At 46.1% G+C, this 26,646-nt stretch overlaps 1 protein-coding gene and 1 pseudogene across 6 annotated transcripts in view; one reads left to right on the forward strand and one right to left on the reverse strand.

Moving 5' to 3' along the window:
* Nucleotides 1-1,048: 1,048 nt before the first annotated feature.
* WDR45B (WD repeat domain 45B) overlaps nucleotides 1,049-26,646 on the reverse strand; it is a 31,875-nt gene continuing 6,277 nt past the window's right edge. For 2 of the 6 annotated variants that reach the window (XM_027081132.1, XM_027081131.1), the window contains 9 exons: nucleotides 16,218-16,319; nucleotides 12,514-12,601; nucleotides 11,112-11,206; nucleotides 7,595-7,785; nucleotides 6,922-7,007; nucleotides 5,619-5,720; nucleotides 5,014-5,135; nucleotides 4,243-4,397; nucleotides 1,049-1,509 (listed from right to left, as the gene is read on the reverse strand). In XM_027081132.1, the coding sequence (XP_026936933.1) occupies nucleotides 1,216-1,509; nucleotides 4,243-4,397; nucleotides 5,014-5,135; nucleotides 5,619-5,720; nucleotides 6,922-7,007; nucleotides 7,595-7,785; nucleotides 11,112-11,206; nucleotides 12,514-12,601; nucleotides 16,218-16,319 (1,235 nt within the window). In that variant the 3' untranslated portion in view covers nucleotides 1,049-1,215. Of the gene's footprint in view, nucleotides 1,510-3,349; nucleotides 4,642-5,013; nucleotides 5,136-5,618; nucleotides 5,721-6,921; nucleotides 7,008-7,594; nucleotides 7,786-11,111; nucleotides 11,207-12,513; nucleotides 12,602-16,217; nucleotides 16,320-26,646 lie in introns of those variants that run through there. The other 4 variants (XM_027081135.1, XM_027081133.1, XM_027081134.1 and 1 more) reach the window with 4 other exon arrangements.
* LOC113606687 (cytochrome c oxidase assembly protein COX14-like) lies at nucleotides 13,077-13,249 on the forward strand (annotated as a pseudogene).

The following is a 26,646-nucleotide window of genomic DNA, read 5'->3' on the forward strand; positions in this document are numbered from 1 at the left end:
CAGTAACTGTGGCTCGTGGGCTCAGCAGTTGTGGCGCATGGGCTTAGTTGCTCCACAGTATGTGGGATCTTCCTGGACCAAGGATCGAACCCGTGTCCTCTGCATCAGCAGGTGGATTCTTAACCACTGCACCACCAGGGAAGTCCCAATGCTATCTTTAAAAACAGGAAAAAATACTGTAAAAACTATATGAACAGCCTCAGTGATCAGAGTGGGACAATATAAGGTGTTATACATGTGTACCTGAATCCCAATAGGAAAGAGACAGTAGCAGAAGAATTATTCAAGGAAATGGCTGAAATTCACAAATTTGATGAAAGCCATAAATCTAGTTTCAAGAAGCTCAGCAAGCCCCAGGCATCATAAACACAAAGAAAAGCAAATGTAGACATACCATAGTTTCCAAATTGTAATTTCATAAAATAATTTTTATCATATTGAAACAGGACACAGGAAGAACAAAAGGAAGACTCACAGCTTCTTTCCACATGAGTTGAATAGCTTTGTCATTAAAAAAAAACAAATATGAATGACAGTGCACTTACGGTGTCCTCAGTGATGTTACCACGTTACTGTTGGGGAGAAAATATTTATTAAATCCTGATACATTCTGTCCCTCAGCACTTCAGAAACAATCATTTTTGAGTTTTTGGAATTCCAATAAAATTCTATTTTTAGCTATTATTCCATTTAAAGTTCATCTGGGAAAAAAATGCTTAAGGATGCTTACGATCAGCAGAGCCATGTAACCAGAACATAGTTCTTTGTGAAGTAGTACAGTAAGTCCGTGCGTAACAAATGAATCAGTTGATAAATGGCATTGTAGTAGGGCAACTGCATCATTTTCATCCAAACCAGAAAAGAGCACTAAGGTGGATGAGATACCACAACCCAGGGCAGGAAGAGGACCTGGGGTTGAGTCATTCCTGGCTTGGTTTGGCTTGAGCAATGCCTCACCCACCGGCGCAGGAAGATGAGGCCCTTTCCCCATTACGTGTTTGGAAATTACGCTCAGACTGAATTATGAAAATAAGACCTGTACATCGAACCCAGTGAAAAATGTTTTGTTTTAATCACAAGCCAATACTAGAAACCATAAAGGAAAAAGGCTGATAGATCAGACTATGTAAAAATTCAAGATACATACACAGCAAAGTAAAACCCCTCAAACTGAAATAAACCCAAAGTGAAAAAAAACGACAAGGGGTGATTATTTTAAAAGTTCTCATCAACAAAAAAGACAAAATACACCAACAGAAATATAGTCGAAGGCATGAGTAAGCAATTTACAAAATAATTACGGATGGCCAGCAAAGGTATTCCAAAATGTTCAACCTGGCTAGAAATCGATGTTTTTTCTCCATCAAAGATTAAAAAGCTCATGCTCAGAGCCTGGTCCCGGTGAGCATGTGAGGTGTTGGCTGTTGAAGCTGACAGAATCATGGCAGGCAAGGTGGCAAACATACTAAATCTTATACGTGCAGATCCTCTGTCTTGGCAATTCCAGTTCTATTCAAAGAAATAGGTGGACAAGTGTGTAAACATGTATGCACAAGGATTTCCATTTCCAAAACGTTTATAGAAGCAAAAAATACAAATAGGCATCTTCGGGCAATTACAGTGTTTTGACATGTTCACGAGTTGTGAAAAGTTAAAGAATGGTCCCTATAATGCTGCTGAGAATTACAGACTTCACCCCAGAAGGCGTGGGCTTTCCGAGAGTAGTCTTCTCTGGAGACGGCAACTCAGGGTGATTTTGATTCCAACTTTACATTCTTCTCTATGTTCTTTTCTTACAATGAACATTTTGTAATTTGGTAAGTATTTTCTGATCCATTTTGAAGAGGAAAATTTCAGCACAAGTTCCAAAAGTACTGTAATTGCTCAAATGCCTCTTACAGAAAGAAAGGAAAGAGACCAGAGACAAAGTTGTGTGAACTCATCTAGAAGTTTGGTTTGGCTGCAGAAAAAGAAATGCAAACATGAGAAGCTTTGGTCTCACAAGCAGAGTAAGGAGGGGAGCGGGCCTCACCCTCCAGGCCGCAGTGAGCAGGGGCACTGCCACTGAGGACTAAAGGGACAGACAAGCCAGGGGCAGGGGGGAGGGGGTGGAGGCTGCAGGGCGCAGAGGAGCCCTCCCCGTCCATGGCCTGGACAGCAGGCAGAAGAGCCCAGTGAGCAGGGCCCTGTGAGGTGGTTCCTGGATGTTCATTCACATGGACACTTGGGGGAGAAACAAACCAGGCCTGTCCAGCCCAGCCACCAAGTGGGGCTTGTGGAAGCCCTGGACACAGGACTTTTACATCTGTGTCCCTCTGTACCCACGTTCAGGGGCCGGCAGGACTCAGCTGAGGGAGGAATTGGAGGCAGCTCTGGCTTAGAGCAACTCCCTTTCTCTAAATAAGGCAACAAACAGTGGTTGTCAATTTGAAAAACCAAGTCTGCTGCTGTCCTAAACAGACCGAGGAAGGTTCACCCAACAGCCTGCTCGCCAGGTATGGCTCTTCCTGCCACGTCCCTGAGAGGGTAAAGCGAGGCCACGCGCACAGGCCTGGGGAGGGTGGACGGTGCCTGGCTGCCTCAGCCTTCCAGACCTCACCGTGCTCTCTGGAAGCCTCGTCCAGGGCATTTCCCAGGTGAGACGTGGTGCCTTTACCATCGCGAAGGGTAACCCCAAGAAGACAAACCAGAGCCCCTAGGTGGTCATCCATACCACCCAGGATGTCCCTGTTCTGTCATTTTATAAAGGAGGCAAGGTTGTGCCCGGCGTGGCAGAGCCAGGACGTGCTCCCACACCGTGGACTCTTAATGTAGGTGCCGAGCATTACAGGTCGTCCTGGGTACAGCCTCTCCCTGGGCCAGTGAACTGGCTCTTCACCAGCCTGCAGCACCTCCACACACTGTGAGGAGGAACTTTTTTCCTAGTTTAATGTATATGTGGAAACATGAAAGGGATTATATTCGGGGAAAATATAAACTACTGACGATGTAAATGTGAAGGACCCCTCCTACTCCTGGGCCAAAGTTAGGGCTAGTGTTAGACGGACACTGACGGGTGGCCTGACACCACGCTGTTGTCTCCCCCAAAGGGAGTGTCCCCCAAAGGGATTTCAGGCAGAGCTTCCCCACCAGAGACGACAGAAACCGCTAGTGAACATCACTCTCTTCCCCCCTGCTCCCCGAGCCAGGCCACCACCCACACGGGCAGCAGGGCGTCCACCTGGCCCCCACGCAGTCCTGGACAGTTTAGGCACTAAGTGCACTGGGCCGCTCCTATAGCCTGCAGTCCAACAAGGTTCTAAAACTGGGGTTTTGGTTTTGTAACATACAATTCTTTTCCCTTGATGGGTACAGAGTACAACAAAATGAGTCATTTTTATTTAAAAGAAACATTACAAGTAAGTGTGCAAAATTAAATTTCATGATTAAATACACATAAAAGTAACATGCATACTTCACATTGAAATCCACAGACAAAGTTAGCTGATTACATGACAGTAAAAGAACTGGCAAACTGAGAATTTGCTGCTGCAGATTTTAATGTTTGCAACCTGAAATCAAACATAAAATTAAGTTTTAAGGGAATTTAAGAAAATTAAATATATACCTCAAGTACTACTAATAATATAGAGCCCATAACCTATTTTAGTTACCAAACGTTAAAAAAAGTATGTGCCTCTCATTCCCAGAATGTTAGTGTGCAGCTAGTCTTAAAAATGGGGAGAAAAGATGGTGAGAAAGGGAAGTGGAATCGGCCGGCCGAGGCATCCTCTCCAGGCCCACAGAAACCAGGCACTGCTTTGTTGAGATGCCCGTTTCCCTTGGTATCCTCCAAATTAAGTGACGCTTTCTTCTATGACTAAGTTTTAAAGTCTATGCGTTACTCTGTTGCCTACGTGTAACAGGGAAACTCCCTTTGACCCAGAGTTTCACCAGGAGGCCACAGGCACTGCTCACAGGGTGGGCATGGTGCTGCCTCAATTCCAATGGCTCCAAAAAGACGAGGACGCACGACATGCAGCTCTTGAGGGAGACGCCAGACCTATGCCCTCTTTCTTCAGTTTAGATGGGAGAAGGGCTTCCTTCCTCCTTTCCTAAGGCTGCCGGTATGATTGTTCCACTTAAATCTGGTGAGAACCAACACTTACACGTGTGTTCACCTCCCCATTACAGACTCAGTAAAAATGATGAAATCTGTCGCCACAAACAAATTTCACTTTGTCCCTCCTTTTTTCCACGTACCCCCAGTTTGTCCGGAGCCCCAACTGCAGGTGGCCGATGCGGCAGAACCAATAAAGTGAGCGTCACGGCTGAATGAAAGGTGAAGCCAGCAGTTGGGCGTGAGTGTCCACGTGCCCTGAAGATTCTTCCTTTAACACTGGACTCGGGAGGTCTGGCTTTGGAAAACAGACGACAACGTATGGCTTCGCGACAAGGTCCCAGGCCATCCCCCCAGCCCATCACCACCACTCCCAGGAGCTCGAGGGGCCGCTGGGCACCCAGGGCCTGTGGTGCTCGCACTCCTGGTGGAGGGTCACAGCTTGTCGTCGGTCATCTCCAGGAACTGCGCATACACGTCCCGGACGCACTCCCCCTTGGGGTTGAACAGGAACTTGTAGTAGCTGCCGTCCGCACAGATCGCTGGGCAGAGGAGACCGTGTCACTCAGGGTGGAAAGCAAGCAGCCCGCACTGAGCTCACTGCACAGGCTGAGTGGAGGCTGAGCAGCCCCGAGGGATCTGTGGGTGGTGGGGGCACTCGACCGAGAACCCCACTGTTCTGGGGGTTCTGCATCTACTCAGCTAGTGTGGCGATGGGGGAACCCTCTTTGGTCGCCGGTTCCAAGACCAAATGATCTGTCTCACTGACTGCCCGGGAAACCCCGGAGGGCAGGTGGCTGTGCGGACCCTGAGAGGGATGCACAGGACCCCCAGGAGAGAGGAAGGGCCACCAGTGGAGCTGGTGGGGCGCTGACCACACCTGGGGGCCACTCTCCTCTGGAAGGACCACTTACCAATGACAGCATTTGGCTCTGTTCCAAAGGCACAAATGCATGGAGAGCCTGAGGGAACCTGAAACTTGGAAAAACTCCACTTGGAACTGAAGTATTTTGGAAGGAAACTGGCTGATGCCAAACTGTGAGGACAGGAAGCAAAGAAAGTAAGTTACGGTCACATAACAAAGTTAGAGACACAGCTCTCTTTAATGTCGGCTTAGCCTTAATGATTTAAATTCTATTTTTGCTTTTAATTTTTATCTTTCACATGAAAAAACTAAGTTGTTACAAATGGGTTTATTATAAATCCAGAAACCATCAGCACCAGAAGGGGCACAGGGCTCTACTGCCACCAAATTAATTTTCTGAACAGCTAACACAAGGATGATGGTTGGAGTTCAGGACCAAGTTCTACCTCATTGGAAGGTGCCTGGATCCTCATCAGATATTTTCTAAGGAGCTAGTGGAAGGGGAAGTCGGGATGCCACTGTCTTAGCATCAAGTAATCTGCACTGGTTTTCAGAGAATCAAATGAACGACCAAAGAAAAGCATCCCGGCTGTGACTCAGACTGAGTGGGGCAACGCTCAGGCAATGTTCTGTCCTTCTAACTGGAAAACCTACCTTGATTGTTTATTCCTTTTTGGATCTTCAGCTGCAAAAATGTGCACCGTGCCGTGGTCACTGGACACACAGATAAGAGAAGCGTCCTGATTGAAGTTAATGCTGCAGAGAAACCAGACGAAGCTCGGGTCTCATGTGGACGCAGGAGTGAGCCCTGACCTCAACACCCCGTGGTCAGGACAGTCATTTTAAGAACCACCCCTCCTGACCAGCTGACGGGGCTCAGCACAGAACCGGATGGTCAAAGCGAGGGCACAGCCCCTCCTCAAGTGCCAGGGAGAGGGAAAGGGCTCCCTGCAGACCACCCTGCCACCCCAGGGGCCCTGAGGCCACCCAAACATGCCACTTGAAGGAGAAAAACTCCCCTCCAACAACCCAGGCCCTGTAGAGGTGGGCGTCACGCAGGCTGGCTGGAAGGGCCCGAGAGCACACAGATGGGAGAGCGGGCTGCACCAGAGGCCCCAAGGACACTACATCCAGCATCCAGATACTAGCTGTGTTTTTATCACTCAGGCCCCAGTGCAGCTCCACACCTGCAAAGGCCACAGACACAAAGAACGAAGTCCCACCCAAGCAGGGGTGCAGCCCTGTCAGAGCTACAGACACTGTGGGACATGGTAACAACCACCACAGAAAGAGCAGGTCAACCTCACAGGAGGCTGAAATGACTACAGATGGGCTAACTAGGCCTCCAGTGTTTGCCTGAAGATGCTACTGAAAAATAAGTTGGAGGGGGCTTCCCTGGTGGCACAGTGGTTAAGAATCCACCTGCCAATGCAGGGGACAGGGGTTCGAGCCCTGGTCTGGGAAGATCCCACATGCTGCAGAGCAACTAAGCCAGTGCACCACAACTACTGAGCCTGTGCTCTAGAGCCCGTGAGCCACAACTACTGAGCCTGTGCCACAACTACTGAAGCCTGCGTGCCTAGAGCCTGTGCTCTGCGACAAGAGAAGCCACCGCAATGAGAAGCCCGTGCACCGCAACGAAGACCCAACACAGCCATAAATAAATAAATTTTTAAAAATAAATAAATAAATAAGTTGGAGGGACAGTGAAGAGATGAAATAAAACAAGCAAATTCTAACAAATGCAGGACAATGGGTTCATGGTAATCATAATATTCTCTCTACTTTTGTGTATATTCCCATAATAAGTAAACAGTTAAATTAGTAATAATAAAACAAGCTAATAAAACAGCCCCTACCAGCAGAGCAGCCCCCGCCCGCCTCGTGGGGGTAGTCCCGACTCTCCTCCGGATCACATAGGGCCCCTTCTCTAGGGTAAAATAACGTGCTTTCTTACCAATAAATATTAGCTGCTTGAGATCCTCTTCGTAGTTCCTGGATTAAATGCCCTGATGAAGTATCAAATATTCGTATAAGGGTCCCCTTTGAAAAACAGTGAAGTGTTTCATTATCAAAGATTCACAACTTTTTAGTTTTCTTCAAATGATTTATATTCACAAACCCATTAACCCATCCGACCCGTTCCCAAACTCACCCACATCATCTAAAACTCAACTTTCCCTCTGTTGTTACCGAGAACAGACTAGAGTCTCTTTAGTCTGACTGCAGCGGGCAGGGGCCGAGAGAGGGTCAGGGAGACCCAGGGCCCAGGCCCACAGGCATGGCCCTCTCGGAGCCCCGTGCACACGCTCCCCTGGCAGAGGCCCCGGGCTGTTTCACACCCTGAGAGCCACCAGTTCACTCACTGTCCAGAGAAATGGCATCTTAATTATAATGCCCACAGCCAGTTAGAAAAACACTAATTCTACTGCCAAACAGATGGGGCACAACCAAATAAAATAACTTTTGGACTCTCTATGTCAACTATGACTTGCTTCCTGAGAGAAGGTGGCTAAGAGCCTCTCAGGGGTCAGGATCTTCAGGGAAGGGCTGGTTTCCCGGGAGCCTGCACCCTACGGCGGGAGACGCCACTCTGGGGGCACCTCTGTGGGGCAGGGACACCCACTTACTTTCTCAGACGCGGTCGCAATTCTTGTTCCCTGCAGGTTGAGAGCAATGCAGCTCAAGATGCCCTCATGGGCAGGAATGTCCACTGGCGGCTTCTCGGTGCTGGCCAGGTCCACAAGCTGCACGTGGCCCGTGTGCGTGCCCGGGAAGGCCAGGAGTGAGTTGTTACTATTGGGGCACAGGACACAGAGGCCTAAACAGAGACAAGGAAATGCGTCAAGGACTCAGGACCGTCTCAAAGCTTCTGCTTTTCCACAACCATACCTGCTCCCTGCCCTCCAGGTCCCATGAAAAAGTAAGAATAATTCACAGAATCTTTTCCCTGTGAAGGGCAGCAGAGGGCCAAGCAAAGCTCCCTCCCATGAGATGGCTTCACAATTGGAAACATTTGCTGAACTTATTACTGAATAAACTTTATCAAATGTCTGTCTTTTGGGGTGTCAGCCACAAGAACGCAAAATTGTAAAATCTAAAAATGAATCCTTAAAAAATAAATAAAATAAAATAAAATAAAAATGAATCCACTAACAGTAACATAAAAAAACCAAAACTGAAGAATAAATTTAACGACAGATGTAAAAGACACTATAACACATTGCAAAGGAAAACCAAAGACATGGTGGGTGGAGAGCTGTCCTGTGACCACAGCTTGGAACCTACCTTCACCCACCTACAGAGTAAGTGCAATCACAGTTAAAATCTCTGCAGGCTTTTTTTAAGAAACAGACAACCTGTCACTAAGTTATAAGCAAAGTAAAAGGTCCTAGAATAGCCCCCCAATTTCTTATAAAATAGGAACAACATTAGAGGACTTATACTACCTAATTTCAAGAATTATCTTGAAGTTCCAGGGACTTCCCTGGTGGTGCAGTAGTTAAGAATCCATCTGCCAATGCAGGGGACATGGGTTCGATCCCTGGTCCAGGAAGATCCCACATGCCGCAGAGCAACTAAGCCTGTGCACCACAACTACTGAGCCTGCACTCTAGAGCCTGCGAGCCACAACTACTGAGCCCACATGCCACAACTACTGAAGCCCGCGCGCCTAGAGCCCGTGCTCCGTGACAGAAGAAGCCACCGCAGTGAGAAGCTCATGCACTGCAACGAAGAGTAGCCCCCACTTGACGCAACTAGAGAAAGCCCGTGCGCAGCAATGAAGACCCAACGCAGCCAAAACTAAATAAATACATACATACATAAAAAAAGAATTATCTTGAAGTTCCAGAAATCAAGGTCATCTGATATTGGCATAAGGAGAGAAACACAGACTACTGGAGCAGAATAAAGAGTCCAGAAGAATCTTACACTTATTTGATTTAAAAAAAAAAAAAAGTATCAAGGTAATTCAATGCAGAAAAAATAGTCTTTTAAACAAATGGTAAATGGACTTCTCTAAGCAAAAAAGAAAAGGCCACAAGCAGAAACATGAAAACTGTTAAAAGAGAAAAGCTCATTGGTTAAAGTAAATATAGAGTAAAAGTAGTAATATCAACCACACACAAAGCTAGTGGGAAGGTTAAAAGACAAAGGTAGTGGGCTTCCCTGGTGGTGTGGTGGTTGGGAGTCCACCTCCCGATGCGGGGGACAAGGGTTCGTGCCCCGGTCCAGGAAGAACCCACATGCCACGGAGTGGCTGGGCCCGTGAGCCATGGCCGATAAGCCTGCGTGTCTGGAGCCTGTGCTCCGCAACGGGAGAGGCCGCAACAGTGAGAGGCCCGCGTACCGCAAAAAAAAAAAAAAAAAAAGACAAAGGTAGTAAAATCATCTACATCCACAATAAGTAAAGGATACACAAAGCAAAAAGATATAAAACATAATGTCAAAAACAGATCGTGGGGAGAGGGGAGTAAAATGTAGGGTTGTTAAAATGCATTTGAAATTAAGAGACCAGGCCATTTAAAATAATCACATGTATATATACAGATTGCTATATATAAACCTCATAGTAACCACAAACCAAAAATCTATAATAGATACACACACAAAAGAGAAAGGAATCCAAACATAACACTAAAGACAGTCATAAAATCACAAGGGAAGGGATTTTCCTAGTAGCACGGTGGTTAAGAATCCATCTGCCAATGCAGGGGACACAGGTTTGATCCCTGCTCCGGGAAGATCCCACATGCCGTGGAGCAAAACTAAGCCCATGCGCCACAACTACTGAGCTTGCATGCCACAACTACTGAAGCCTGCGTGCCTAGAGCCTGTGCTCTGCAATGAGAAGCCCACGCACCGCAATAAAGGGTAGCCCTGCTCGCCACAACTAGATAAAGCCCATGCACAGCAGTGAAGACCCAATGCAGCCAAAAAAAAAAAAAAAAAAATCACAAGGGACGAGAACAAAAGAAAAAGGAACAAAAAAGACCTACAAAAACAACCCAAAACAATTCATGGCAATAAGTACGTACATATCAATAATTACTTTAAATGTAAATAGACTAAATGCTCCAATCAAAACACAGAGAGTGGATATATACACAATGAAATACTACTCAGCCATAAAAAAGCAATGACATCTTGCCATCTGCAGCAACATGGATGACCTAGAGGGTATTTTGCTAAGTGAAATAAGTCAGACAGAGAAAGACAGATAATGTACGTTACCACTTATATATGGAATCTAAAAAATAATTACAATATGACCCAGCAATTGCACTCCAAGAGAAATGAAAAAATACATCCACAAAAAGACCTGCATGTAAACATGTACAGCAGCTTCTATTTATAACAGCCAAAAATTTGGTATGGATCAACAGCTATGGTATATCTATATGATAGTATATTACTCAGTAATAAAAAGGAGCAAAATAATAGCACACTCACAAAAACATGGAGGAATCTAAAAAATATTAAGCTAAGAGAAAGACACCAAACACATCTGAAAAGGCAAAACCTGAAGGTCAGGCGGGGAAGGGCACAGCCTGGGGAAACTCCTGGGTGACGGGATTGTTCTGCCCTGACTGTGGTGGCAGCTACACAACTGTTTACAATGACTAAAGTTTAACAAATGATACACTTAAAATGAGTTTTATGTAAATTATACCTCAATAAAGCTAGAAGAAAAAACTCCAAAATTTTAAAAGCAAAGTTAACATGATAAAATGAGTAACAAAGTCAGCCACACATAATCCACCAGCCAGAAGAAAAAGGGAAGGAAATGTCTCAGAACTTAATAAAAACATGGATTCCAGGGCTCACCATAGAGCTCCTGAATGGCTGACAGTGAAAAATCCCAAGAGGGACTCCGATGATTCTGGTAAGAGGCAGGATCTTAGAACCACAGCGAGGAAGCGGGGCTGTGACCGCGGGAAGGTTCAGGGGAGAAGGTAGGGACCGAGGTGGGGAGCTTGCATCTCCCAGACCTTTCCCCAGAGCCCCAGATGCCTCAGGACCCACCACTAGGGTGACACCACTCCAAGACCACCTGGAGGAGAGGCACCCAGCATGGGTCTGCGTCCCGCCTGGATCAGACCCAGGAAGCCAGTTTCCACCATCCATCCTCCTCTGGATTCTTACCTTTCGGGTTATAGCAGGTTTCAAAGACGTGCAACTGATGAGGATTGTGTGTGAATGTAAACACCTTGATCATAGAGTCCAAAACAACCACAATTCTGGAAAGAAAAAAACACCATCAGAATTTCTCTCCCCCAAAGTGAAACTCAAACATTTTGTGATTTTTGTTCTTATCATCTGGAAACAGAAACACCGCAAAGAGCAAATACAAGAGGGTCATTCCTGGGATTTCCCTGGTGGTGGCTAAGGCTCCACGCTCCCAATGCAGGGGGCCTAGGTTCAATCCCTGGTCAGGAAACTAGATCCCACATGATGCAACTAGGAGTTCGCATGCTGCAACTGAAGATCCCGCATGCGACCCAGCACAGCCAAATTAATTAATTAATTATTAAAAAAGAGGGTCATTCCTGAACCCAGGCACTGGGCAGCAAGGTCTGTGGAGCAGGTTGGCAGGGAGCCCCTGGGCACGAGGTTGGCACTAGGAATGAGCGCCTCTCACCCGGCTGGAGGAAAGTATAGCCCAAGGGTTGGGAGGGCATTGTCATCAAATATTCTGTCTAGAGTAAGAACCAAGTAGGACACAAAGGCAGAAATTCTATCTTAACACACTTTTAGACACGTCTTGACAATCCAGAAATGTAAGAAAGTGTAATATCCTTGATTTGGCTCCAGGATTTGCATTACTACGAGCCCCTAAATGCTGACATTCCTGGAAGAAACAAGTCTACCTATGAGTGCAGGGATGACAGACCCCTATTCACACTTGTCTGGTTCAGCATCTGTCCTCCCACAGCCAAGTATAACATGTAAATCACACCACAGCCGAGCATAACATGTAAATCACACCAAAATTCAAAGTGATGAAGCTTTGCTCTACCTCCATCAACATACTAGGAAAAACTCCTGTGTTCTCCTAAACCCCAGGAAGGCAACAGCCGAGAGAGAGAGAGACCTGCTACTTTCAACAGGTGAGAGTCAATGACACCTTCTCTGTGAGGAGTTCCTGAATTTTCCTTTACTTTCAGATTGAAACATTTATGAGGCAGCATTTGGACAAGTGTAGGCTAAGAGGGAGGCAATGCAAGGTTCAAAACTCGAGTCCTCAGTCTGTACCTGTCGGGTGGGACGGCTCCCCTGAAGGACTGAGAGCTGGGGGGGCAGGGCTGGCCGGGGGCCAGGTTCATGGAGGTGCACTTCACCCACGCCCACCAACCACTCACCTGTAAGTGATCCTGGGAGGCAAATAAAACTCACTGCCTTCCTTATGTCCTTGGGTCATAAACTACAGTCTCACGTTTTTATATATCGTTTTCCTGAACACTTCTCTTCCTTCAATATAAAATGATTTCAGCCATCTTCAGAGAAAGTGACTGTTCCACCTCTAAAAATGAGACACCAAACCTACCTATCTCGCCGTAATTTGGCAGCCTTGACTTCGGTAGAAAATTCTATTTCAATCACAGTCTTCTTCTTCAGGTCATCCCAGATCATCACTGAAACAGGAAAGAATGTAAGAACATGGTAATGAACAGGCCAGGGGCTGGCTTGCTAAGGCCACTCCTGAAGGGGTCCTCACATCACAAACACCTGACTGGGAGCTGGCGGGGGGTGAGGGGACACGAGGCTCTCCCACTGGCAGGACGGTCCCGCCCCCAGGTCTCAGCCCCGCCCCCTGCCCCCCCCCACCCTCCTGTTCAGCAACCACACACCTGCGCACACCTCAGGCAGCCAGTCTCTGCCTCTCTACCCACACAGGCATGCACACAGACATTCAAGCACACTTGAACCTCCTCTCTGCCAAACCTTGCCTAGTTTTTAGGCAAACTTCTCTCCACCTCTCTTTCCTTGGTTCTACTAGACTGAGCCAAAAAGCAAGCCCAGCCACAGGTACCAAGTGCTACAGATAAACCTGGATTAAGAAAAGAAAGGGTCCGGCTGTGCTAGGAGGTCACGCAGGCTGGAGGCAACATGCCAACTGCCAAGCAACTAGCCGACACTGGCTACAAGACCTCCTCCGCCTCCACGATGCCCCTCACTGCTTACGGCGGCTACCGCTGCAGTGCCCGAGCCTATCACTATTTCCAGCGGCGCAGCTCCCAGTGCCAGGCTGAAGAGAACAGAAGACCTCGGGAGTCCCGTAGAGCTGGGGGGCATTTTTCCTTGAGCAGAGAGACCTGAGGCATGCTGTGGAAAGACCTCACCTGCTATCATTTCTGAACCAAGAGTATCAGGGCCTTAATGGTTTTCGAACTCTGCTGGGAAAAAGTGTCCACGTTTTCTCTGGTACAGTCAGTTTGGAGAGGCTACTGAATTGTAACAGGAATGGGAGGGTGAGGCACACGTACAGACATTAAATATTTTACCACGTCAAAAAAAAAAAAGAAAAGATGGGCTTCCCTGGTGGCGCAGTGGTTGAGAGTCCGCCTGCCGATGCAGGGGACACGGGTTCGTGCCCCGTTCCGGGAGGATCCCACATGCCGTGGAGCGCCTGGGCCCGTGAGCCATGGCCGCTGGGCCTGCGCATCCGGAGCCTGTGCTCCGCAACAGGAGAGGCCAAAACAGTGAGAGGCCCACTTACCGCAAAAAAAAAAAAAAAGAAAAAAAAAAAAGGAAAGGGTTGTTTCATGGGGAAATCAGACACATAAAAACCAGGGCCAGTGTTCTTCAGCCCTGACTGTTCTCGCTCTGCTTCAAGCTCTGGAATATCTTCTGCTCACACTACAATCTTCCGTCAGGATGGATTAGCAGTTTATGTCCCAAGGGCTGAGACAATTTACAGACAACCCTGGAGGATGAGGAGTGTGTGTCCAGACCTCTTTTCCACTTGAAAAGCTGGGTACAAAGCGTGTGGGGTGAGGGAAATAAGCTCCCTAAACAGTCAGGTTACGGCTGACTGAGAATGGAAGGAAAGAATGTTTCCCCTAAAGGTCCCAACACCATGACCAACAATAGCCCGGTGGAATTCAGGGGTAAGTTTTGTCATAAGGGGTAAGTATCCTAAGTTTCAAATCAAGAGAGAACTGAATACCAGCCTACCAGAACTTCCAAAATTATCAAGTAACATAAGAGGTATTTACTATCGAAGAGGTTATAATTTATAACCACTCAAAACTGAAGCAGAGAATAGTGCTCTTCTTGCTCCTTCCAACACCATCTTTGATAAACTTCTCCCATCGGCTCTTCCTTAAAGGGCACCAACATGTCAGTGAGTAGACAGTTACCTTACTGAAAATAGTATCTTCCCCAAACCAGATGTTCACGACCTTCTGGGCAAAGGACACTCTACTCTTGAACACGAAAGCATCAGTGAACTTCCTCTGGCCCTGCAACCTAACACCAGAAAGCCTACAACTCAACACAAAGGCAAACTGGCCCAAACTGGCCCAAACCAGACAGAAGCCAACAGATGCGGATGTCAAGGGTGTCACAAATACGGGTGAACTCCATTTTCAGAAACATCTGGAAACAGTGTGATGAAGCACCAGAGGCAGCAGCACAAATTCTCATTCACAAAAGCAAAGTGACCAGACATGATGCCTTCGGTAGTGAGAAAAATCCATGGCCTCTGAGGGCTGTGAGCTGCCTTACTGCAGGAAACCAAAAATTTTAAATGTACTGGGCGGGATTCTGTGTGTCTGTCTCCTGATACAGTTCCTAATAGCAAAAAATATATTTCAAAATTCTGGACTTCCTCCTAAATGGAAAGGGCCTCTCTGCTTCCTGAACAGCACCCTGTCAGGACCCAGTAGGTGACCGTGACAAACCAGTCTCCTCCAGTCCTGTTTTATTCTGTTTTCACAAACCAAAGACACTAGATTCTTTACACTGTAACACCATGCATCTTAATTGATAATTATTAAAATATTAAGCAGTAATTTTGACATTGAAAAAATGTATTTTTAATCTTACAAAAGTTTAAACAGACCAAGTTCTTTTTTAAAAATTGCCCTTAGCACACTACAAAAAGCTTAAATTTTACTCAAAATGTTCAGTTAGAAAATTTCTTTCTTCTAAAAAATTTTTTCCTTCTGCAAAATTTCTGAGACTTTCACTTCTCGGAATTTTTTACTGAGAATAAGATGTTACAGGTGAAAGAGACCCCAGAGATTATCCAGTCCACTGCTCCCTTGGGGGCGGGGAGCAGTGACACCCCCCAACAGTGCCACAGGTGGGCTAGGCTCCTGACTCCTCACAAATGATCAATGAAATTCTTCATATGACAAAGACTGATCCAGCGGCAGAATCTCTGCCCATCCCCAAGGAGCCCAAGTAATTCTTCTTCCTTTTTTAAAAATTTATTTATTTATTTTTGGCTGCATTGGGTCTTCATTGCTGCGTGCGGGCTTTCTCTAGTTGCAGTGAGCGAGGGCTACTCTTCGTTGTGGTATGCGGATTTCTCATTGCGGTGGCTTCTCTTGTTGTGGAGCACGGGCTCTAGGCATGCAGGCTTCAGTAGTTGTGGCTCACGGGCTCTAGAGTGCAGGCTCAGTAGTTGCGGTGCCCGGGCTTAGCTGCTCCGCGGCATGTGGGATCTTCCCAGACCAAGGCTCGAACCCATGTCCCCTGTATTGGCAGGCGGATTCTTAACCACTGTGCCACCAGGGAAGTCCCTCTCCTTTACTTTCAAAGAGCCACACTCTTTACAATGCCATCTCTTTGAACACAGACACACACACACATACCAGGAACAACACTCCTCAACCCAGAGCCCAGCTGTTGTCTGTTCTCTGTGTTTCTGTGAGTCAGTGGCTCTCTGCAGGAGAAGCAGCCTCCCCACACCTGGCTTTAAAAGGAACTCACAGCACAGGACATCAACCGCAGAAGAATATCCAGAACAAAATGGGGCGAAGGCCCCCATCCAGCCAACACAACTGAAAAGTACGTGCTCTATGTCCATGGGGACAAGTGACCCTGGTCACACGTTTCTTTTCCCAGGAGCAGCAGAGAAAAGACACTCTCTTTCTGGATGTTTCTTTCCCAGGGACTAGTCCTTCATGTGTCACAGGGCCACCAGGGAAGATCCAATGTAGCCAGAGACACAAAGATACTCTAAAAAGTTCAAGAGAGGACTACACATGAGGTGCATTATTAAATGCAGGATTACTTTACCTTTGTTCGGAGGGTATTTCGGCTTTTTTCCACCACCAACTAAAGCTAAATAGTTGCAGCGAAATAACATTTCAATATGGCCAACTCCTCCTTCTAGAAATTCTGAAATGATAAAAATAAGTCAGTATGTATATTTTACAATAAAAAAAAAGTAAAAACGTAACAGTCAGAATTTGATTTTTAATCAGCAATTTGTATCTGCCATCAGAAATGAGAATAGTGACCGGCTAGGAAAATAATTAGCTTCAGACCTCTCAGCATCCTGTCATCATGAACTATATTTTCATGTGTAAACACTAAGAGCCTAAGAAGCCAATGTAGCAAAATGTATGAAATATCTGAGTTCGTATTTTAAGGTGCAGCAAAATTTGTAAGCTCTGAGAAAGTATGCTGTGATGCAAAAGCTGGAATTCCTTTTCACCACTTTAAACACCTCTTCCACTGGAAGTCCGAAATGCTCAAAAATGTTCACAAATTATGTGAAGATGAACATGTCCAGCAGATTTTCAGCTGTGCTCCACAACAGAAGGAAGCCCAACACGCTCTCTCAGGGGAGCAACAGGAAACCCCAGGAGGAGTGTGGGGCTCAGGAAAGCACACTGCACTCTGAATGGTTCCCGTCGCAGCAGGGCCACCCCACCCCATCTCCCCAGCTTCCACTCTGGTCTGTTGTGACCATGAGCTCCTGGGACAGTGAGGGGCAAGCCAGGAAACAAAACCTCTGAAAATCACAAGTTAGCCCAAAAATTGACTCCTACCTGTCCAGTCAGAGCCACCCAAGATGGACTCAAAGTCCATCAGCTTGCTCAAGGGGAAGTTTCAAATTCAAGGCCTAGCAGAAACCCTAGAAAGGACTCTGTGCTTAACATTATCCACAAGGAACACAGCTCTCCTTATAAACAATTTAATGGTCCTGTGACACACAAGCCACCTCAAGTAATTCTGGCTGTAACAGGATGTGGCCACAGCCCAAACTCAAAGGACTACAATGCTTCAGTCCTTAAACCGCTCTCGGCTCAGTGTGTGGCCTCAGACCCATGACCACGCAGGAATCCTTCACCCCACAATGCAGGACATGCCTCCATCACCACAGGCACCACCTGGTTCCCTGGATGCACTCACTAGGCACAGGGAGATTAGCTGCTGGTTAACCTTCAGCCTCGGCCTTTACACTCTTGAAGAGATTAATGGACTCCAACAGAACAAAGCTGAGCAAAACTTGTAATAACCGGCTATTAAACAAATGCTGAGCGCCAGCGGGGGAGAAGACGGTCTCTTCAGCAAACGCTGTTGGGAAAACTAACAAAGAAGAATGAAGTTGACCCTTAACTTGTATCATGTACAAAAGCTAACTCAGGGGACTTCCCTGGTGGTGCTGTGGTTAAGAATCCTCCTGCCAATGGAGAGGACGGATCCCTGGTCCGTCGACGGGTTCGATCCCTGGTCCAGGAAGATCCCACATGCTGTGGAGCAGCTAAGCCCGTGTGCCACAACTACTGAACCTGCGCTCTAGAGCATGCAAGCCACAACTACTGAAGCCCACGTGCTTAGAGCCTGTGCTCTGCAATGAGAAGCCACCGCAATAAGAAGCCCACGCACTGCAATGAAGAGTAGCCCCCGCTCACCGCGCACCTAGAGAAAGCCCACACACAGCAATGAAGACCCAACAGAGCCAAAAATAAATTAATTAATTAAATTACTTAATTTTTTAAAAAAAGCTAACTCAAAATGGGTTAAAGACCTAAATGTAAGATGATCCAAAACTACAAAACTCCTGGAAGAAAACAAAGGCAAAAAGCTTCATGGCACTGGACTTGGCAATGACTTCTTGGACATGACATCAAAAGCGCAGACAACAGGGGCTTCCCTGGTGGCGCAGTGGTTGAGAGTCCACCTGCCGATGCAGGGGACGCGGGTTCGTACCCTGGTCCAGTAGGATCCCACATGCCGCGGAGCGGCTGGGCCCATGAGCCATGGCCGCTGAGCCTGCGCGTCCGGAGCCTGTGCTCCGCAACGGGAGAGGCCACAACAGTGAGAGGCCCGCTCCCCACCCCCCCCAAAAAAAGCACAGACAACAAAAGCAAAAACAGACTGGGACTTCCCTGGTGGTCCAGTGGTTAACACTCCACGCTCCCAGTGCAGGGGGTCCGGGTTCAATCCCTGGTCAGGGAACTAGATCCTGCATGCCGCAACTAAGACCCAGTGCAGGCAAATAAATAAATAAATAAAATTTTTTAAAAAAATGCAAAAACAGACCGATGGGACTACATGAAACTTTAAAACCTTTTGTGCATTAAAGAACTTAAAGTGAAAAGGAAACCTACAAAATGGGAGAAATGTCTGCAAATCGTATACCTGATAAGAGGTTAATATCAAAAATATATAAAGAGCTCCTACAACCCTAAAACAATAATAAAACGAAACAAAAAAAAGTCAGATAATTGGATTATAAAAAATGGGCAAAGGACTTGAATAGACATTTCTCCAAAGATGATATATGTGTTCAACACTCATGAAAAGATGCACAACATCACTAAATACAGAAATGCAAGTCAAAACCACAATGAGAACACGGTATATCTTTCCATCTGTTTGTGTCATCTTCAATTTCTTTCATCAGCATGTTAGTTTTTGGAGTACAAGTCACTTGCCTCCTTAGGTAGGTTTATTCCTAGGTATTTTATTATTTTTGATGCAATGGTAAATGGAACTGTTTCCTTAATTTCTCTTTCTGATATTCTGTTGTCAGTGTGTTGTAGATGACACAAACATACGGAAAGATATACAATGTTCTTGGACTGGAAGAATTAATATTGCTAAAATGACCATACTACCCAAGGCAATCTACAGATTCAATGCAATCCCTATAAAATTACCAATGGCATTTTTCACAGAACTAGAACAAAAAAGTTTTTTAATTTGTATGGAAACACAAAAGACCCCAAATAGCCAAACAATCCTGAGAAAGAAGAACAGAGCTGGAAGAATCACACTTCCTGACTTTGGACTATACTACAAAGCTACAGTAATCAAAACAGTGTGGTACTGGCCCAAAAACAGACACATAGATCAATGGACCAAAACAGAGAGCCCAGAAATAAACCCACAAACTATGATCAATTAACCTATGACAAAGGAGGCAAGAATATACAACGGAAAAAAGACAGTCTCTTCAATAAACAGTGCTGGGAAAACTGGACCGCTACACGTAAAAGAATGAAATTAGAACATTCTCTAACACCATATACAAAAATAAACTCAAAATTGATTAAAAACCTAAATGTAGGACTTCCCTGGTGGTCCAATGGTTAAGACTCCACACTTCCATTGCAGGGCACATGGGTTCGATCCCTGATCGGAGAACTAAGATCTCCCGTGCCACGTGACGCTGCCAAAAAAACCCAAAACAACAACAATAAACCAAACCAAAAGAAAAAAACGCACCTAAATGTTAGACCAGATACTATAAAACTCCTAGAGGAAAACATAGGCAGAACACTTTTTGACATAAATCACTGCAATATTTTTTTGGATCCATCTCCTAGAGTAATAGAAATAAAAACAAAAACAAATGGGACCTAATTAAACTTAAAAGCTTTTGCACAGCAAAGGAAACCATAAACAAAACAAAAAGGTGACCTACAGAGTGGGAGAAAATATTTGCAAACGATGCTACCGAGAAGGGCTTAATTTCCAAAATATACAAACAGCTCATACAACTCAGTAACAAAAAAACGCAAACAACCCAATCAAAAGATGGGCAGAAGGCCTAAACAGACATTTCTCCAAAGAAGACATACAGATGGCTAACAGGCACATGAAAAGATCTCAATATCGCTAATTATTAGAGAAATGCAGATCAAAACAACAATGAGGTATCACCTAACACCAGTCAGAATGGCCATCATCAAAAAGTCTACAAATAATAAATGCTGGAGAGGGTGTGGAGAAAAGGGAACCCTCCCACACTGTGGGTGGGAATGCAAATTGGTGCAGCCACTATGGAGAACAATATGGAGGTTCCTTTAAAAACTAAAAATAGAGTTCACCATATTATCCTGCAATCCCACTCCTGGGCATATATCCAGAAAAAGCTCTAATTCAAAAAGATACAATGCACCCCAATGTTTGCAGCAGCATTATTTACAATAACCAAGACATGGAAGCAATGTAAATGTCCATTGACAGATGAAAGGATAAAGAAGATGTGATATATATATACACATAATGGAATATTACTCAGACTTAAAAATGAATGAAATAATGCCATTTGCAGCAATATGGAGATAGTATGCAGAGATTATCATACTAAGTGAAGTCAGAAAGAGAGAGACAAATATCATATGGTATCACTTATATGTGGAATCTAAAAAAATGATACAAATGGGACCTCCCTGGTGGTCCAGTGGTTAAGAATCTGTCTTGCAATGCAGGGAACACTGGTTCGATCCCTGGTTGGGGAACTAAGATCCCACATGCCACGGGGCAACTAAGCCCACGTGACGAAATGAAAGATCCCACGTGCTGCAACTAAGACCCAACGCAGCCAAAATAAATAAATATTGTAAAAATAAAATAATTAAAAACTGATACAAATAAACTTACTTACAAAACAGAAATAGACTCACAGACATACAGAAAACAAACTTACAGTTACCAAAGGGGATCGGGGGAGGGGGGATAAATTAGGAGTTTGGGATTAATATATACACCCTACTATATATAAAATAGGTAGGACTTCCCTGGTGACGCAGCGGTTGGGAATCCACCTGCCAATGCAGGGGACACAGGTTCGAGCTCTGGCCTGGGAAGATCCTACATGCTGTGGAGCAACTAGGCCCATGCGCCACAACTAATGAGCCCACGCTCTAGAGCCTGCAAGCCACAACTATTGAGCCTGTGTGCCACAACTACTGAAGCCTGCGTGCGTAGAGCCCGTGCTCTGCAACAAGAGAAGCCACCGCAATGCGAAGCCCATGCACTACAATGAAGAGTAGCCCCTGTTCGCCGCAACTAGAGAAAGCCTGCGTGCAGCAATGAAGACCTGACACAGCCAAAAATATATAAATAAATTTTAAAAAATAAAATAAAATAGATAAACAAGGATCTGCCACATAGCACAAGGAACTATACTCAGTTATCTTGTAATAACCTATGATGGAAAAGAATCTGAAAAAGAAGATATATGTATGGATAATTGAATCACTTTGCCATACACTAGAAACCAACACAACATTTTAAATCAATTATACTTCAGTTAAAACAACAATACAATGAGATATCCTGCCACAACCATTAAGATGGCCACTATCAAAAAAACAAAAAAAAAAACAACACACAGAAAATAACAAGTGTTGACAAGGATGTAGAGAAATAGGAATCCCTGTGTACTGCTGGTGCAGCTGCTACTGGAGACTGTATGGTGGTTCCTCAAAAATTTAAAAACAGACTACCACATGATCCAGCAATCCCACTTGTTGGTATACATTCAAAAGAACTGAAATCAAGGCTGTGAAGAGATATTTTCACACCCATGTTTACAGCAGCATTATTAACAACAGCCAAGAGGTAGAAGTAACCCAAATGTCTATTAAGGGGTGAACAAAACATGGTCCATCCACATAATGGAATATTACTCAGCTTAAAAAGGAAGGAAATTCCGGAACATGGTACAACACTGGTACAACACAGATGAACCTTGAAGATATTATGTTAAATGAAATAAGTCAGTCACAAAAGGACAAATACTGTATGAGTCTACTTATATGAAGTCCCTGGAGTAGACAAATTCATAGAGACAGAAAGTAGGATGGTGGGGGCTGGGGGAGGGGGAAGGGGAGTCAGTGTCTAATAGGGACAGAGTTTCAGTTTTGCAAGATGAACAGTTCTGGGGGTCTGTTAGGAGTGTAATTATTTCCTCAGTGCAGGTTCACTAAGTTCTAGAATCAAATTTATTTAGAGAAACCTGTGAATTATGCCAAGAGGTAAGCAACATATTTTCAAAATACTATCCAACCAAGGGAGAATATTTAATACTAACACAACACTATGCGAGCACTGAGACTTCAAACTTATTAATGTTGGATTTGTTAAAGTCATGAGTTTTCTCAAGTTCTAAAAGCGAGTCACTCCCTTAGCAAGATGTAACCAAGCTAATGGGAGAATGAAGAAATGCCAGGAGGCACAACAGCTTCTGAAATGTGACACGGACAGAGAACCAATTGGGTGGGATGGGGAAAAAAACAAAAACTGAAGTACTCCACGTGAAGAAATCACCAAAAATGTGCTTCCCTGGTGGCGCAGTGGTTGAAGAGTCTGCCTGCCGACGCAGGGGACACGGGTTCGTGCCCCAGTCCGGGAGGATCCTACGTGCCGCGGAGCGGCTGGGCCCGTGAGCCATGGCCGCTGAGCCTGCGCATCCGGAGCCTGTGCTCCGCAACGGGAGAGGCCACAACAGTGAGAGGCCCACATACCGCAAAAAAAAGAGTGTTAAAAGGATATTACATTCTGTTTAAAAGTTTTTAAAAGGTTTTAACTTAAATGGTACAGGCTATGATTTTTCTCTAAGCCTCTTTCTAACAACAACAACAAAAAAAAAAAAAACCCAGTATTATACGAAATCAGATTTTGTGTTACCTTGATGCCTATCTATGGCTGACTCTGATGCAATTAAAAAAAAATCAATGTCAAGATTACAAAGATGTTAATAGTTAAGGATTAAGACAGCAGTTTTGACCACTGTAAACTGCTATGGCCTCTGGCCTTTGGAAAGGAAGAGAAAAGCAGATTTTTCAGCATCAACTGGTGAGGGAGAGAAAGGGGAACGTGAGGCTTTCCTGGGAAGAGCGGAAGCAATCAAAGGCGAGACTCCAAACTCCAGGAGAGTCAGAGGACTTTTAGCGACCCCCACCCAGGGCCACAGCCTCCAACCCAGTGAGCACCTGCCACAGCCCCCAAGGGTGTCTGACCCCCACCTCCTGCAGCTGGAGAGGAGGGGGTCTTCCAAAAGGAAGCCCAAGGTTGCCATTAGAGCCCCCGAGTCCCAGGCCCCAAGGGCTGGTCCTGAAAGATCAACAGGCATCACTCACTGACAGAATAGCAGAGACATGTGCCCAAGGATGCTCGTTAATATCCACATCTCTAAAAGTCCCCAGGCCCAGCAGCTAGCTATGCAGCAGACTAAACTACAGAGAGAGATGGAAGACACAAGACAGGCTCTGGAAACTTCGACTGATGAAAGCTTCAGGCACAAATCAATACCTGACAGGTCCCACTCTTCCTACAGAACCTGCCTCAAAAATAATGAGAAACTGGGGGAATTCCCTGGTGGTCCAGTGGTTAGGACTCCACGCTCTCACTGCCGAGAGCTCGGGTTCGATCCCTCGTCAGGGAACTAAGATCCCACAAGCAGCTTGGCAAAAAAAAAAAAAAGAAAAGAAACTGAAATAAAATGGGGGAGAAGGACGTCTAAGTGTTGGCTTAACCTCCATTCCGCTGAGAGGCTCTTATACGAAAGGGGAGAACTCAGCCTTCCTGGCACGACGGCAGGCCCCTGCCTTTTCAACTTGCCTCTGCCCTGCAACCCCCAGCTCCTTCTATTTCCGAGGAGTTTTCTTTTAATGGAAATATCTTGTTTCTCATTATACAAATTATATATTATCACTATGAAAATAAAACAACACAGAAAAGCATAAAGTAGAAACAGCTGTAAACGAGATCATGCGTGTAACTTGCATTGAACTCAAACCAATGGCACCATTTGGCACCATCACACTATTTTCCAACTCTTCCCTCTAACAGTGTGTCATGGCTGTACCTCCGTGTCAGGATGTACCACAGCATCTAGCATCTTTTTCCCAATTTTTTCCTTCAGATAAAATCCTTTAAGGCCGATACCGGAGAGGAGAAACCAAGATGGCGGAGTAGAAAGACGTGCTCTCACTCCCTCTTGAGAGAACACCAGAATCACAACTAGTTGCTGAACAGTCATCGACAGGAAGACACTGGAACAAACCAAAAAAGATATCCCACATCCGAAGACAAAGGAGAAGCCACAATGAGACGGTACGAGGGGCGCGATCACAGTAAAATCAAATCCCATAACTGGTGGGTGGGTGACTCACAGATCGGAGAACACTTATACCACAGAAGTCCACCCACTGGAGTGAAGGTTCTGAGCCCCACGTCAGGCTTCCCAACCTGGGGGTCCGGCAATGGGAGGAGGAATTCCTAGAGAATCAGACTTTGAAGCCTAGTGGGAATTGATTGCAGGACTTCAGCAGGACTGGGGGAAACAGAGACTCCGCTCTTGAAGGGCACACACAAAGTAGTGTGTGCATCGGGACCCAGGGGAAGGAGCAGTGACCCCAGGGGAGACGAACCAGACCTACCTGCTAGTGTTGGAGGGTCTCCTGCAGAGGTGGGGGGGGGCCTGTGGCTCACCGTGGGGACAAGGACACTGGCAGCAGAAGTTCTGGGAAGTACTCCTTGGCGTGAGCCCTGCCCATATTATTCATTACTGCATCCTCAGCCCCCAGTGCAGCACTCAGTGGGCTCAGGAACAAGCAGACTCACCTGCTGCTCCACCTGTCACTCGGCATCCCCTCTAGGCCTCTGTGTCCCCTCTGCTTCCCCACACATGGCTGCCAATGTCACATGTGTGAGCACTGGTCACATGGAGGAAAAGGCGGGCGGCACTAAAGACAAGGGGACTCCTCTGGACCCTGCTGCCCGCCCTGAGGACCTTGCAAGTTCATCCAGTGTAGGCTACAAAAGTTCTAGCCAGCTTTGGAATGTGGGAGGGTTGTGTTTCTAAGTGAAGAGTGGAGTTGACTTTTTAGTACTCCTTTTATTTCTATAATCACTTAGATATAATTTTACCCAAAGGCATCACTCTTGACACATCTTTGTTCAAATTATGATTTGAACCTTCCTTCCAGGATATGCTTGGATGTGTATGTGATATACATGAATCGGAGTTCTACACTCTGACCCCACAGCATCCTTGTGAGAACACCACACGGGCTGTGCTCCCAGGGCTCCCACGCCTCCCCCGAGCTGAGCCATGCTGCTCTGTGCATGGGACGCAGGACCTACACCACCTCGGAGGAGAAAGCTGCCTCCACTGGGGTCTTGGGGTTGCCCAAGATGGCATCCCAGCACTGCCAGCTCCACCCGATGGTGGGTGTGCCTGCAAGAGGCATTCAGCTCACGGCCAGTCGCGCAGTCCCCTTACTCAGAGCCACGGTCACAGCAGAGACAAGGCCGAGAGCCCAGATCTGGGAATGACCCTACAATGCAGGCACACTTCCTTCCTCGTTTAGGAAAGTAAATCTCAAAGATAAAAAAGGAATAAGGTCAAGTCTTCTGCCTATTTTCTACTGTTGAGTTAATTGCCAGAAATGCAGCAGCAGACAAGGCTGCAAGTGCATGTAGGAGAAGTCCTTAAACACATCATTAGTAAGCACCACACAGCCCTGCTGGATCCCTCGCAAATTCAAAATTCACTACAAGCTAAGCTCGGGGATGGCCTGCCCCAGACACAGTGCAGCTAAGCAGGGACAGGGAACAAACACGGCACTGTGACATGACAGCAGCAAACCTTCCTGGCACTTAGGAGGTTTAGACGCTTCTAGTTTAACTTATTTTTATAAGAAATCCTAGATTTACTGTAAACATTTCATTAATTAGGAAGCAGTTTTTAATATGCCTCTAATGATTCAACTTTGAAACTAAAGTCTGTAACTCCGAAGTTAGTAGGTCAATTTAAGTAAAAAGTATCCTGAGGGCTTCCCTGGTGGCGCAGTGGTTGAGAGTCTGCCTGCCGATGCAGGGGACATGGGTTCGTGCCCCGGTCTGGGAAGATCCCACATGCCACGGAGCGGCTGGGCCCGTGAGCCATGGCCGCTGAGCCTGTGCATCCGGAGCCTGTGCTCTGCAATGCGAGAGGCCACAACAGTGAGAGGCCCGCATACCGAATCCTGAAATTTTCAAGTTAAGCTGTTTCAAAATATTTTGTAACTATTTTTCTGTATAAAACAGAGTTGTCGGGGCATCCCTGGTGGCGCAGTGGTTAAGAATCCGCCTGCCAATGCAGGGGACACGGGGTCGAGCCCTGGTCCAGGAAGATCCCACATACCGCAGAGTAACTAAGCCTGTGCGCCACAACTACTGAGCCTGTGCTCTAAAGCCCACGAGACACAACTACTGAGCTCACGTGCCACAGCTACTGAAGCCCGTATGCCTAGAGCCCATGCTGCGCAACAAGAGAAGCCACTGCAATGAGAAGCCCGCGCACCGCAACGAAGAGTAGCCCCTGCTCGTCTCAACTAAGAGAAAGCCCGCGTGCAGCAACGAAGACCCAATGCAGCCAAAAATAAATAAATAAATAAATTTATTTATTTAAAAAAAAAAAAGAGTTGTCTTAATT

The sequence above is a fragment of the Aethalodelphis obliquidens genome, unplaced genomic scaffold, assembly GCF_003676395.1.
Source record: "Aethalodelphis obliquidens isolate GAN/ISIS:26980383/991018 unplaced genomic scaffold, ASM367639v1 scaffold44, whole genome shotgun sequence".
In the NCBI taxonomy this organism is placed as follows: domain Eukaryota; kingdom Metazoa; phylum Chordata; class Mammalia; order Artiodactyla; family Delphinidae; genus Aethalodelphis; species Aethalodelphis obliquidens.